Here is a 15317-nt window from a genome sequence, read left to right as displayed (position 1 = left end):
ATAATACTGAACTGAACATATCTATTCCTGATCTGTGTAATAAACAAGGAGAACAAACTTTAAGAATAATTCTGATGCATAAAACATATTAGCTACAACATACTGATTTTTGTCAGTTATTACTATATTTAAGTGAAAATCATTTAGCTTTGAATAAAGGTAAAAATGTGCCCTAAAGATGAATTATTCATTGTAATCCATTTGGTTTTAAGTAAATCAAACAGCTAAATTTCTCTCTTGCAGTCAGTTTGGAAGGATACAGGAAACAGTTATGCAAAAATCCAGTCAAATATCTGTAAAATACATGGAAATCAAATGTGAGATCCTTACTAGTGTTAATAGAATACCAAAGTATCATGAAGTCTATTAAAGTTTTTCTGTATGTTAAAGAGCTAAAGACATTGTAAAGAGTAAAAAATAATATTAATTCAGCTTGAAGTAACCTTAGGGAAAATTACATATATGCTAAAGAGACAGTGTTAAATCACTGTCATGATATATAGTTTATAACTCTAACAAAACCATCTCTAATAAATACTATTTTAAGGAAATTATATTCAATCTTGCTCTAGACTTTATATCTTGTGTCAGCAAACTATAGCCTATAGGCTAAATCTGGCCCCTCACCTGTTTATTTTATTTTTTAGAGACAGGGTTTATGTTATCCATGCTGTACTCAAACTCCTAGCCTAAAGCAGTCCTCCTACCTCAACCTCCCAAGTAGCTGGGACTACAGGAGCAGGGCCATTGTGCCTGGCTCCCTCGCCTGATTTTTGTAAACAAAGTTTTATTGGAACACAGTCATATTCATTCATTTCTATATGATCAGTATCTGCTGTTGCTCTACCTCTACAATGGCAAAGTTGAGTAGCTGAGACACACACTGTATGCCCCACAAAGTCTGAAATATTTACTATCATTTTAAAAGAAAAATTTGGCCAACTCCAACTTCAGATAATCATTTGGAAATCTAGTTGAAAATCCAGCTAGTTTGTATGTGAGAATTTCTTATTATTCTAGAATTTAGAATCTTTATGCAAAGATTTATTTTCAAAAATAAAAACATGAAAGTTGTAAGGGTGTTATGATAGGGAAGGTACAGATATCAAGTACATAGTAGAGAGAAAGGAAATACATACATACCTTTTTAAAGATAAAATTGTTTTATTTATATACTTTTAATATAAGCCTGCCTAATTATTCTTCATTAACTAGAAAAAGTAATGGCTGCTCTTTATAATAAAGTGTTACTGAAAATGAACTTTGCTATCATTATTACATCACGAAAAAACTAGAAACATCATTCTTCCTGTAGGAATAAATCAGTAAAGTTAAACATAATTAATTGTCTTTTTTTTAAATGAGGGGAAGAAAAGGCTAAAAGAGGAAGAAAGAGAAAGGGAGGGAGAGGTGGAGAGAGGGATGAGAGAAAAAATAGAAAGAAGAGTACCTCATTCTCTAATTGATATGAAGCCAATTTGTGTACCAAAATTAAGGCCATCTCGGACATGGGAGAAAAACTTGTCAGGATGGCAAGATGTACAGAGGTTGAGATCTTGGTTCTTGTCCTGAATATTCTGTGGAAGAATTCCTCCCCGTTCTAGAAGAATCCTTAGGAAAAACATTTTTCAAAAGAGAGCAAGAGTTTATTTTCCCAATAGCCAAAGCAATATGAAAAAAAGTATGGATGTTGGCATAAAAAAGAGTTCTGGGAAAGATATACCTAGAACAATGCATACTGTTATTCACTTACAGAACATGGACTAGTCAGGAAAAAAAAAAATGCAACACTTTATTAGCATTTATCACCTAAGTTCAAATATGCACAGTATTGTCCTATGGACATAATCTAGATACAGAACTTTATAATCAAAATCAAGTGCTTATTTAAGAAGAAATCTCTATAAAAGTTAGCAGGGTACCAGACAAAATCCATTTGGCTCAGCCAGAGTATCGGAGTGTGCTTTTTAGTCATCTGGCCCTTCATCTCCTTTCCTCCTACTAGCCAGATTTTTCACAGAAAACTTGTTTCTTCATGAACACTTTATGATATCAAATATGACTAAAAATTAGTAATACTTGATTTAAAAAGTCACATTTAAGAATCAATTTTGGCCAGGAGCAGTGACTCAGGCTTGTAATCCCAGCGCTTTGGGAGGCTGAGGAGGGCGGATCACAAGGCCAAGAGATCAAGGCCACCCTGGCCAACACGGTGAAACCCTGTCTCTATTAAAAAATACAAAAATTAGCTGGGTATGGTGGTGCGTCCCTGTAGTCCCAGCTACTTGCGAGGCTTAGGCAGGAGCATTGCTTGAACCCAGGAGGCGGAGGTTGCAGTGAGCCGAGCTCGCGCCACTGCACTCCAGCCTGGTGCCTGGTGACAGAGCAAGACTCTGTCTCAAAAAAAAAAAAAGAGAAAAAAGAATCAATTTCAATCTTTTCTACGTCTGTACAAAATGAGGCAGACTCTGGGTAAGGTTTTTGTGGCAGGAATAGAAACATGATTTAATAAACACATTAATTTGCCTTTGTAGTAATGAAAATTTCAAGTTATTAATAGCAAAACTTCATAAATCAAAAAATGCAAGGAACTGTAAAAATCTTGAAGGTAAAAAACTGTGTATTTATATTATTTAATATTTTTTCTAAAAAATATATTCTTCCAGTTAATTAGATAATAAGAATAATTTAAAAATATCAGCTTCCTGATAGTTCATTACATTTAGGAGAATTTAGCTGAGGAACGGCTGTGAAGTACAGTACACGCCAACTTTTCTATATGAAGTTTAAGTAGATCTCTTAAAACTAAATGCCAAATGTTTCCAAAGGATTATAAATCATTCTATTATAAAGACACGTGCTCATGTATGTTCACTGCAGCACTGTTTACAATAGCAAAGACTTGGAACCAACCCAAATGCCCATCGATGATAGACTGGATAGGGAAAATGTGGCACATATACACCATGGAATACTATGCAGCCATAAAAAACGATGAGTTCGTGTCCTTTGTAGGGACATGGATGAACCTGGAAACCATCATTCTCAGCAAACTGACACCAGAACAGAAAATCAAACACCACATGTTCTCACTCATAGGCAGGTGTTGAACAATGAGAACACAGGGAGGGGAGCATCACACACTGAGGTCTGTTGGGGGGCAATAGGGGATGGAGGCAACAAACCACATTGCCATGTATGTACCTATGCAACAATCCTACATGTTCTTCACATGTACCCGAGAACCTAAAGTACAATTATATATATATATATAGATAGATAGATATATATAGATATATATATGAAATATCAGCTTCCTGATAGTTCATTACATTTAGGAGAATTTAGTTGAGGAATGACTGTGAAGTAAAGTACACGCTAACTTTTCTACATGAAGTTTAAGTAGATCTCTTAAAACTAAATACCAAATGTTTCTTCCTTCACTTTTAAATCAATGAGAGATACTAGACCGGAAAATTTCTGTTATTCAAACTCAAATGAAAACAGATTTCATAAGTAAAATGATTGTGTACATGTGTATGTCAGCTACTTAAATAACCTCCACCTAAAGTCTTCTTAGAGTTACTAATTGTTCTCTAAAATAATTTTCATTTTAGAGCAAAAGAAATAATCAAACTTGCAGTTCTAGAATGAAATTGGACATACCTTGTGGCTTTACGTATGTCAATATAGGGATTTGGTGAGTCAAATAGTTGTACACATGCAGGATGAAGATTATGAAATGCCTTTGCTGATTCTTTTGGAAGAGTAAAACAGCAAGGTCCTACTGATGGTCCAAGTACAACAACAATGTCTTCCAAACTGCAGCCATATTCTGCTATCATAGCATTCACGGTAGCCATAGCAACACCCAACAAAGTACCTTTCCAACCTGGTAAATAGGAATAAAAAGAGATAAGGAAAGTCAAAACATAGCAAAATTTCACCCAAATTTATGTCTAAGTTAAAAGTGAGCAGATTTAGTTTGTATATTTTTCTAAGTCCAGAAATAATAAATGAACCACATTATCATGTGGTTTTTTAAAATGAGCTATACTACACAAAACACCTGACACAGAAGAGTCATATAATGGGATCTTTCTTCAACTTCCTTTTAAAAATGCTCTATATTTTTAGTTTCCAATGAGATCATAGCTTTTTAAGTCTTCACTCTCTTTTTCATATTTTAAAAGACTGTGGTTAAAAAAAACCCACAAAATTTACTATTCTAAGTATACAGTTCAGTAGTGTTAAATTCACATTGTTGTATAACCAATCCCCAGGATTTTTTCATCTGATAAAATGGAAACTCTACAACTATTAACAATAACTCCTTGTTTCTTCCTTTTACCGGGCCCTGGCAATCACCATTCTTCTTCCAGTGCCTACACATTTGATTACTCTAGGTATATTATATAAGTGAAATCAGTACAGTACTTATCTTTTTATGACTGGCTGATTTCATCTAGCATAATGTCCTTAAGGTTCATCCATATTGTAGTATGTGTCAGAATTTCCTTCCTTTTTAAAGCTAAATAATATTCCACTGTATGCACATACCACATTTTGCTTATCCATTCATCTACCAATGTATCTTAGATTGCTTTCACCTTTGGCTATTGTGAATAATTCTGTTATCAACATTGGTGTGCAAATATCTCTTTGAGTTCCTGATTTCAATTATTTTGGATATACTTCCAGAAGGGGAATTTCTGGATTATATAGTAATCTATTTATAACTTTTTGATAAATTGCCATACTGTTTTCCAGTATGGGGCTACACAATTTCACATTCCCACCACCAGTGCACCAGAGTTCTAATTTCTCCACATCCTCAAAAATGCTTATTTTCTGAGGTTTTAAAATATTAGCCATCCTAATAGATGTGATGTAATATTTCATTGTGGTTTTGATTTGTGTTTCTCTAACTTCCAATCCACGAACACAGAACTTCTCTCCATTTATTTGTGTCTTCTTCAGTGTTCTTCAGCAATGTTTTGCAGTTTTTATCTCTCACTTTTACACCAAAATATATGTTTTATATATCAATTAACAGTCTCTTTTTACTCCCCACTTGCCCAGACTATCATTCCCTTGCCATCTTTGTCTTATCTGCCTTGCAGAGTTCTAAGATAAAACCATATTCTTTATTTCTGCTACCATCTCGCTGCCAAAGAGAGAAAGCTAAGAATATTGCATTTTGCCTTTATTCCCTATATTTGAATTTGATTCAGCTGATCTGGTTGGCCAATAATGAGTCCCCTTACACCTTCCTTAAATACTCCACACTCATACTCTTCAAAAGCGAGGCACTCAGGTGAAGAGATCAATTTTTCCAGATAAAAGGAGATGATGAAAGCAAGAAGCATGTAGGTGATGGGTCTGGCCTCCACAGGTAACCCAGTGGATATGTGGTTATGGGAAGAACAGAATGAAGACATCAAGTTTCTATCTCTAAGAAGGTAGGATATCAATAATCAAAATAGAAAACCTAAGTGGCAGAGAAGACTTTAGGAAAAAAAAAGTTGAGTTTTTGACATAATGATTTGAGGCACCTAGGAAGATGCAAACAGTGATGTTCAAAGGGAAGCAACTAGATATAGACATTTTGAGTTAAAGGGAGAAATTGTCAGGGCTTTTCTACAGATTAGAGTATCTCTCTTCTTTGGTGAGCCTCCTTAATTATCCTCTCACCTGTAGTTCATCCACCTCCTTTCTATTTGATTTTTCTCCTGCAGCACATGTACGTGTATATATACATACCTGGTTAAAGGATTTTTAAAAAATAGTCCCATAGAATAATTTTATTCTTTTTGACATCTGATAAAATAAGTATACAATGTATCTAATTATATTATATTTTAAAGTTAATTTATTTTAATTTTTTTAACTTTTTAGGTTCAAGGGGTACATATGCAGGTTTGTTACATGGGTAAATTGCATGTCACTGAGGTTTAGTGTACAAACGATTTCACCACTCAAGTAGTGGACATGGTACCCAATAGACAGTTTTTCAGTCCTCACCCTCCTCCCAGCCACCACCCTCAAGAAAGCCCCATGTCCATTGTTCCTCTCTTTGTGTCCATGTGTACTTAATGTGTAGCTCCCACTTAAAAGATACTTGCGGTATCTGATTTTCTTTTTCTGCGTTAATTTACTTAGGATGACTTCCAGCTGCATCCACGTTGCTGTAAGGGTATTATTTCGTTCTTTTTTATGGCTGCATAGTATTCCATTATGTATGTGGACCACATTTTTTTCATCCAGTCCACCGTTGATGGCATCTAAGTTGATTCCATGTCTTCGTTATTGTGAAAAGTGCTGTGATGAGCATATGTGTACATGTGTCTTTATGGCAGAATAATTTATATTTCTTTGGGTATATACCCAGTAATTGGATTACTGAGTTAAATGGCAGTTCTAATTTTAAGTTCTTTGAGAAATATCCAAACTGCTTTCCATAGTGGCTGAACTAATGTACATTCACACTAGCAGTGTATAAGCATTTCCTTTTCTCCACAATCTCACCAACATCTGTTATTTTTTAACTTTTTTATAACAGCCATTCTGGTGTGAAATGGTATCTCATTGTAGTTTTGATTTGCATTTCTTTAATGATTGGTGATATCAAGCATTTTTTTATTTGCTTGTTGACCATGTGTATGTCTTCTTTTGAGAAGCATTTGCTCATGTCCTTTGCCCATTTTTTAATGGGATTGTTTGTTATTTGCTTGTTGATTTAAATTCCTCATATATTCTGGATATTAGACCTTTTCAGCTGCATAGTTGGCAGATATTTTCTCCCATTCTGTAAGTTTTCTGTTTATTCTGTTAATAGTTTCTTTTGCTGTGCAGAAGCCCCTTAGTTTAATTGGGTCCTATTTGTCTATTTTTGTTTTTGTTTGCTCTTGGAGTCTTTGTCATGAAATCTGTCCAAAGGCCTATGCCTATGTCCAGAATAGCATGTCCTAGGTTTTCTCATAGGGTTTTTATAGTTTTAGGCTCTATGTTTAAGTCTTTAATCCATGTTGAGTTAGTTTTTGCATATGGTGAAAGGAAGGGGTCTAGTATCAATCTCCTTCATGTGGCTAGCTGGTTATCCCTGCACAATTTATTGAATAAGAAATCCTTTCCTCATTGCTTGTCATTGTTGACTTTATCGAATATCAGATGATTATAGGTGTGTGTCTTTATTCTAGGTTCTCTAACCTGTTCTCTTGGCCTATGTGTCAGTTTTGGTACCAGTATCATGCTGTTTTGGTAACTGTAGCCTTGTAGTACAGTGTGGAGGGAGGCAATGAGATTCCTCTAGTTTTATTTTTTTGTTTAGGATTGCTTTGGTTATTTGGGCTCTTTTTTGGTTTCATATGAATTTTAAAATAGTTTTTTTCTAAATCTGTAAAAAATGACATTGGTAGTTTGATAGGAATAGCACTGAATCTATAAATTGCTTTAAGCAGTATGGCCATTTTAACAATATTGATTCTTCCTATCCATGAGCATGGAATGTTTTACCATTTGTTTATGTTATCTCTGCTTTCTTTCAGCAGTGTTTTTTAATTCTCATTGTAGAGATCTGTAACCTCCCTGGTTAAGGTAACTGTATTCTTATGTATTTTATTCTTTCAAAGTTAACTTATTAATGACTTGAAATTCAAGTTAACTTCATTTTGACTGCTTGATCTTGGATTTTTTAAACTAAAATGTTTCCAAACCTAAGAAGTAAAAAAATAATATCCCCTTTTCATATCCAGGAGCCAAGACTCAAATTTTAAATAACTTTTTGACAATGTCATGTAGTAAACCTGACTTCTACTCATTCAATTCCATTAGTTCAGTTAGATCAAAATAAAAATATGCTACTTTCTTTTTTACCTATGAACTAAAAAGCAAAGTAGCCATAGATTTACAAGTAGAAGGAAATTTTAAAGATCATCCCTCCTTTCATGCAAAGTCACAGCTACTGGGTAATCTAAAAACTATTTTAAAATACCTTCAGAAAACAAAACTCCATATCCTTAACACAATTTATCTTCTAAAAATACTTCTTTGCTCTCAGAGAATAGTTATAGTTAAATACATTAAATGATTTAAACTAAACACAGTTTTCAAAACATCTTGCTTTTTCCTATCTCCCTAGCTTTACCCACGCTGCTCCATCTAGGTGAACACCTTTCGGCAACATGCCTAACATTCCTATTCCCTATGGCCTGGATTTCAAGGATTCTCAACCAGAGGCAGGGCTACTTCCCCAGGCAGTGTTTTGAAAAGCTTGGAGGGTTTAGTTGTTGTTTGATTGGTGGGTTGGTTGTGGTTATTAGAATAACTGGAGGTGCTACTGTCATTAAGAATTTCAGGGGCTAAAGACATTTAATCTGCAATGTGGGATTACCTTGCCCAAAAGGTTAATAGCACCCTTGCTGAGGAATACTTTTACCTAGCCAAAACCAACAAATTCCTCAGGAATCAACCTAGGTGCCACCTCCTTTGGGAATTCTACTATAATTCATATAATTTGATGTGGATACTCCTCTTATCTGTCCTTGTAATAAAACTATGTCACCTCCTCCCATCATTACAATTAGCACAATGTAATGTAATTAACTGTTTGCCATGTCCATCAGAAAGAAATTACAATTTTTCCTGCACAACAAAATGAATAAAATCCTAAATGTTTAATTAAATATACTTACCAGCATGAGCAACCCCACATGCTTTTTTGACTGGATCTGCAAAAATTATCGGTATACAGTCAGCACCAAGAGCTGCTATTGTGACTCCTCTCTGATTTGTAGCTATTCCATCGTAAGAGTCAGGCTCCTTTCTTCCCATAATCCAGATGTCATTGGAATGATCAGTCTAATACCAAAAATGTACAACAAAAACGTTTAGGAAGTGGGATTCTCATATCATAAGCTTTTCTGAAGGTACTCACTGTAATATAAAATTATACAACCAGTGTAAGATTACTAGCATTCATTAAATATATCACTTCTATAGATGGGAAAACACCAAATTTACTTATAATTTAACTATTAAAGCTTTTGGTATTATAATCTCTGATATTTTATACAAAGAAAGGCAGAGTTTAACATTATAAAATTCAATATGGTGAATAATGAACATCTTTCCATAAAGATGGGTAAATCACTTCTTACAGCACTTCGTACAGAATGAAAATTTTTCTTTTAAAAGAAAGTTAATTACCAAATCAATTATACTTTTACTCTTCCCAGACTCAAGCAAAGCTAGAATTCTGTAAGAAACAAGACATTATCTCATCAACTATGACCCTAGTTCCTCCTGGAGTAGATTTAGAAAATAATGGCCCTTCTCTACCACCATTCAGTTGCCTTTCTTCTAAATCAGAAATGGCAGTGGTGGTATACACTCTGAGAATTAACTGTACTTTTACAATTGAGGACTCCAGATGAAATATATAGCAGGTTCTTGAATAATGTCATTTTATTCCATATCATTTCATTACAATGTTAATGAAAAAAATTGATTATCAACCCTGTCACTGAATGTATGAGGTTTGTACCTTCTCCTCATGTCTGCATGGGTTTTCTCTGGGTACTCCAGTTTCCTCCCACATCCCAAAGAAGTGCATGTTAGATGAACTGGGGTGTCTACATGGTCCCAGTAGGAGTACCTGTGTGTGTGTGTGTGTGTGTGTGTGTGTATGTGTGTGTGTGTAAGGGCACCCTGCAATGGAATGGCATCCTGTCTAGGGTTGTGGCCTTGTGTCCTGATCTGCCAGGATAGGCTCCAGCTACCTGAAGCCCTGAAGTGATAATGTTTATTTCAATGGACTGTTTCAAAGAGCCTGAACTGAAATAACTTGGTAAATAGTTATCTGATTTGTTTTTACTACTCTTTCTTAAATGTATGTCTAGCTCACATTTATTTCTATGTTTAATACTAGGAATGTGTTGGCCTTTATTTAGAAGTTTGGTGATGTTTTTATGACAAGAAATATGCCTTAGAAACTTAATTCTTGTTTATATCAATTAGCCTATGGTAAAACTGGTTTTATTATGTCATTTCACTTAAAGTCAACAATTTCCAAGAAGCTATCAACAACATTAAGTGAGAACGTACTCTGTGTGTGTGCATATATACATATCTCTCCCTCTCTCTCTGTGTGTGTGTGTGTGTGTGTGTGTGTGTGTGTGTGTATGAAATAGAACTGATCTTTAGGCTATGGTGTTTAAATCTAAGAAAAACAACCACAGCATTATTCTAAAACTTTAGATAAAATGCCAGATACAAAAGTTAATTAGCTTAAAGTCCATGTAGTTACTAGTAAAGTAAAAATATACTTTAGATCTTTCAAAATATAAAGTAAAATTTTACCTTTATTCGGTAAAACTTCTCCACATTAAATCCTGCAGCATTCGCCAGCCTACGCAGATTTTCTTGAACCACTGCCTTGGGATCTCTCCGTTTGGAGCTACTGAAGAGATTGAATGAGCTAAGAGTTGGTATATAAGATATCCCACCTGTTCTTGTAGTAAATCCGTGTATAAAAATATCTGTTGAAGATAAGCAGTAAAGATTTAAACGATACTATACAAAAGACCAGTCTCCCAATTAGACCTTTCCTGATTACTGCTACCTGTCCTGGTTATTTGGCTTCTAATTTCTATGGCACTTTGTACCTCCATATGTTCTTATTGCATTCTGCTTTGTATTTGTTTTACTCTCCCTATGAAATTATTGCTCTTCAAAAGGTATCTTGTGTCTCATCTGGCTTTGTTATATCTAACAGCACATAGCTCACAGTAAATACTGTTTAACCAAGAAATAAGATTGATTGTTTTAAATTTTACTCTTCTACGAAGGTGCTGATGACTTAAAATTTCAGAATTTCTTTTTTTTTTTTGAGATATAGTCTCGCTGTGTCACCAGTCACCAGTCACCAGGCTGGAGTGCAGTGGCACGATCTCAGCTTACCGTAACCTCCAACTCCCTGGTTCAAGCTATTCTCCTGCCTCAGCCTCCTGAGTAGCTGGGATTACAGGCATGTGCCACCACGCCCAGCTAATTTTTGTATTTTTAGTAGAGATGGGGTTTTACTATGTTAGCCAGGATGGTCTCGATCTCCTGACCTCATATCCACCCACCTCAGCCTCCTAAAGTGCTGGGATTAAGGTGTGAGCCACGGAGCTCAGCCTAGAATTTTTAAATAGAAGATTTTCAGTATCATAAATCTCATTGCAAAGGAGGGCTAGATAATTTGTCTTAATATTAAATTTTCATAAAGCAAATTTATTTATTTAGGGTGGCTTTGAAGGGGTTATCCCTTGATACCTCTGATACTACATGGCCATGCATGACACCTCTGTGTTGCCACTGATGCTAATGAGTAATAAGCCCACAACAGTCAACAAAAGAAAGGAGGAAGAAAAGAGGTGAACTACCTCTGAAGAAAGACTAGTTTGTCATGTACAAAGTAAAAACAACAGTTAGTGGTTAATATACCTGGGATCAAAGGAGAAGTGATAATAGTTAATTCTCCTTTCAGTGCTGGCAGACTTCTCAAATATGTTTCTATTTCATTCTGAATTTCTCTTAGTTCTTGAGCTGTGATAATGTTTATTTCAATGGACTGTTTCAAAGAGTCTCCCCTGAAAGTCACTTGCAAATCTTCAAATTCAAAATTGTAAACATCAGTGAAGAGTTGATCAATAAAAGCTTTCATTAATGTCTTCCTGTGTCTGGGTACAATCACCTTAATGCTGCTCAGATTTCTTTCATCAATTTTCTGCTTAATGGTATACAAAGAGGCAGCCATGCTGGGACAGCTAACAATCTCAAATTCTTCCAAGAGAGCTGATAATCCATTGCTTGTTTCTAACTCACAATTATCTTGTTCTCCATGCCTTTCATAGCTGATGTTACTGCAACACATTATACAAAGAAACTTGGCCTTGGCCGCATGGTGGTACTGGACAGCATTCAACGTCTTCAGTAATGTCTGAGGGCAGTTTTTTTGAGAGTTCAATTTCAAATAAAAAAGATCAATCAAAACTGCTTCTGCCATCCTTCAAAGAATACTTTTGTGGTAAATAAATCACCTGCAAAGAAAAATTAGTATAAGAATATAAAATTATATAAATCCTCTTATAGTTACAACAGAAATTTGTGGTAGATTAAAAAAGAAGTAATTGACTGGGTGCAGTGGCTCATGCCTGTAATTCCAGCACTTTGGGAGGTCAAGGCGGGTGGATCACGAGGTCAGGAGTTCAAGACCAGCCTGGCCAAGATACTGAAATCCCATCTCTACTAAAAGTACAAAAATTAGCTGGGCATGGTACCAGGCACCTGTAATCCCAGCTACTCGGGAGGCTGAGGCAGGGAATTGCTTGAACCCGGGAGGCAGAGGTTGCAGTGAGCCAAGATCGCACTACTGCACTCCAGCCTGGGTGACAGAGTGGGACTCCCTCTCAAAAAAAAAAAAAAAAAAAAAAAAAAGAATTACATTGACTTTAAAATGTAACCAAAATAGTAAATCTAGGCCCCTCCCAGAAAAGCCAATCTACTCTGTCATAAGAGAACCATGACAATGAAAGCAAAGCCATCTTTTAATTTGTTTTGTGAAAATGTTGGTACATCTTTCCAGCAGAACAACAGTTCATCTGTTTTGTCTTGTTTACATACAATTTTAAGTAAAGAATTACTTGCTGAGTTAGACAAAGTCCTGTTTTTTAATTGCAGGGTGTCAACCTGTGTGATATATCATTAGTCCTGACATGATTGTCATATTAGTTCTCATCCTTTCATATGCGGGGATTAAGTTCATGAAGCTAAACGGAGCTGCACCCGAATTTCTCATTTTAAGGTGATAAAAGCTGAGATGGCTAATAGCGTTCCCTTCAGGATGTGTGCAGTACTCCACACTTAACAATGATCACAAAAGTTATAGCCTTTTGGATGAGACAGGATTCCTCGCTACTTTGTTAATTCATTCTCCCCGTGCAGCTGTGCTTACCTCCGGTGACCCCCTCTGGTGACGCCCTTTGCCCCAAGAAGGTTTTCTCCTGTCTCTTCCCCTAACCTTCGCTCCCCATGTTCGGGGCTCCCTCTGAGATTCATTTCGCCAGTTTTGAGTGGGTGACTCTCCCGCTCCCCTGTTCATTGTGAATTTCCACCCAATGTGTGTTGCCGCCGGGTCCCTGTTCCTCCTAACCGCCTTGGCTCACGGGGCGCAGGCTGTGGCTCTGCACCTGCCCAGGCATCTCCACCTGCCGCTCACCGCCCATTCGGGACTTCCTGTCAGACCACGCACACCAGAGGTGATTGCTCTGTCCTCGACTTCCTGCTCTTCATCTTCGGTTGCACACCCGTCTACTGCGACCTCTGTGACGATTTGCCGCCCCGACCCTCGTCCTGAGTCTCAAGGAAATTGGGCAGCCGCCAGCAGGTCGTAAGCCCGGCCCAGAGGCGACGACGCCGCCCCGCCTCACGTCACCCACCTCGCCCCACCTCACCTCACCCACCTCCACTCGGCCGCGCGGATCCTCCGCCTGACACCGTCCCGGGATTCCAGGGGAAACCTGACGGCTCGGTTCGCGCGGCCCAACTGCCGGGAGGCGGGAGGGAACTCAGGCAGGGCCGCCTGGGGTGAGCTGTGGGGACGCCGCGGGTCCAGCGCGAGAGCCGGGGAATCCCAGGATGAGCCAAGCGCCGCGCGCTGGCTGCTGCCTCAGTATTTCCGGGTTTGAGCGGCCAGCCGAGCCGGCACCCTGCAGCCCCGCCGGGGTTAGAGGAACAAGAGCCAGAGTCGCGAGAGGGCCCTCGGGCCGGAGCCAGGCGGGTTAGCGAGTGGGTCGCCGGGAGTCAGCGAAGGGCCCCTTGAGGGGGGATAGGGGGGCGGGATGACGGGCCCCGGGAGCGGGCTCTGGGTGGCGGGAACTGCAGATCTCCAGAGTGCACAGGGAGGGAACTAGGGGCCGGGTTAGAGAGCGTGGGGCGGCGGGGGAGGGATCAGCGGGCACCGTGAGGGGCCGCCGGGCGGCGCGAAGGGGCTGGTCGCGTGAGGCGGGGCTGCTGGAGCGACCTCCGGAGTAAACCACAGTCTCCCTTCAGCTAACGGAAGCTGAAGTCCCGGCTTCCCTTTTCTGAGGACCCCCCGCTGACCCAGCAGTGTGGTCAGGACGCTGGGTTTCCTCACAGCAACCTAGGAAGGGCTCAAGTCAGGGGTCCCCTCGAGGAGATGTTTTTACTGTTTTACTGTTATTGTTCGTTTGTTTCCAGAAACAAGCCATTGTCTCTGTGCTGGTTCTTTCTTGCGGATGGGACCAACACTCTTTCGAGCGCCTTCACTTGTGTTAACAATACAGATGTCCTCTATGGCCCTTTAAAATATGTACCACTAGCAGGACTGAAGTAAAAGGCCCTCATCCCTAAAACCATGATAAAGGTGCAATTTAGCATCCCTGATCTGTCCTCCAGGATTATAACGTTCATTTATTTGAAAATACTGCGCATTAGGACATGGAAGGCCAGTGTATGGTAAAGGGAAAAAATATCCAACCTTCTAAGAGTAACAGAAATGGTGCTTCTTGAGGAACTGGTTATGATGGAAGGAAAGGTCCCTTTTTTCTTTATTGTTGCTCATTTGATAGGCGCTAAAGAACCGTTGTCTCATAATCTTAGATGGCTGGGAGTTGGGAGAGCTCTCTGGGGTAGGCGCGTTCTTGTCTTGACTAGAGAATGGGAGTACTAACCCAGAATAGGAACCCACCCTTCAATAGCTCTAGCACCAGTTTTGTCAAAATTCGTATTTTCTTTGGTCATTTGTTAAGAGCCCGAGCAGTAGATGGTACACCCAATCAGATGGTGCGCTCTGCCCTGAGTTTGTTTCATGCTAAATATTATTAATGGTTGGTGCAAATGTAATTGCGGTTTTTGCCATTGACAAAGACTGCAGTTACTTTTGCAACAGCTTAGTACCTCAAGCAAAATAGGTCTTTTAGTTACAAAGGTTTTAAACAATTATCTTTGTTTTTACAATGGTGGGAATTCATATTCTTTCATGCAACAGTAGTGGCAGTAAAAAATGAAAATATTTCAAAAGAATGAAGTTGTCAGGGGAGAGAGAGTTTGTTATATTGTATTTGCATACCATTTCCTTTCACCATCTGTTCCTAGTGTCGTGTCCTAACACTTCCTCATCCCATTTTCACTCTATCCTACTCCAGTGGTTCTCAGTCTTGGCTGCAAATCAGAACTACAAGAGCAACTTAAAAAAAAATAATGTTGAGACTCCACCCCAGATATACATTGAATCAGAATCTCTAGGAGTCAGG

The 15317-nt window shown here is 38.2% G+C and overlaps 1 protein-coding gene across 1 annotated transcript; it reads right to left on the bottom strand.

The window, feature by feature from the left end:
* Positions 1-207: 207 nt before the first annotated feature.
* Positions 208-13340, bottom strand: LACC1 (laccase domain containing 1). The gene is made up of 7 exons (XM_064361806.1): positions 13262-13340; positions 11488-12083; positions 10360-10538; positions 8694-8859; positions 3667-3892; positions 1451-1611; positions 208-293 (listed from the first exon to the last, which is right to left on the bottom strand). The coding sequence occupies exons 2-6, from the start codon at positions 12047-12049 to the stop codon at positions 1452-1454; spliced, it is 1293 nt and encodes a 430-aa protein (XP_064217876.1). The 5' UTR covers positions 12050-12083; positions 13262-13340; the 3' UTR covers positions 208-293; position 1451.
* Between the last annotated feature and the right edge of the window lie 1977 nt (positions 13341-15317).

This window comes from Aotus nancymaae, unplaced genomic scaffold (genome assembly GCF_030222135.1).
Source record: "Aotus nancymaae isolate 86718 unplaced genomic scaffold, 86718_ANA_hifiasm-v0.15.2.pri h1tg000043l, whole genome shotgun sequence".
NCBI lineage: Eukaryota > Metazoa > Chordata > Mammalia > Primates > Aotidae > Aotus > Aotus nancymaae.
Note: the sequence above shows the minus strand (reverse complement) of the source record. Positions and strands in the feature narration are given on the sequence as shown.

Bases quoted from the DNA above. Each gene is read 5' to 3' on its own strand.
- LACC1 (XM_064361806.1), bottom strand. From the start codon at position 12,049: ATGGCAGAAGCAGTTTTGATTGATCTTTTTTATTTGAAATTGAACTCT. The intron at 3,893-8,693 runs GTAAGTATATTT...CCTATTTACCAG, and splicing joins ATGTGGGGTTGCTCATGCTG to GTTGGAAAGGTACTTTGTTG. The intron at 1,612-3,666 runs GTATGTCCAATT...GTTTTTCCTAAG, and splicing joins GACATACGTAAAGCCACAAG to GATTCTTCTAGAACGGGGAG.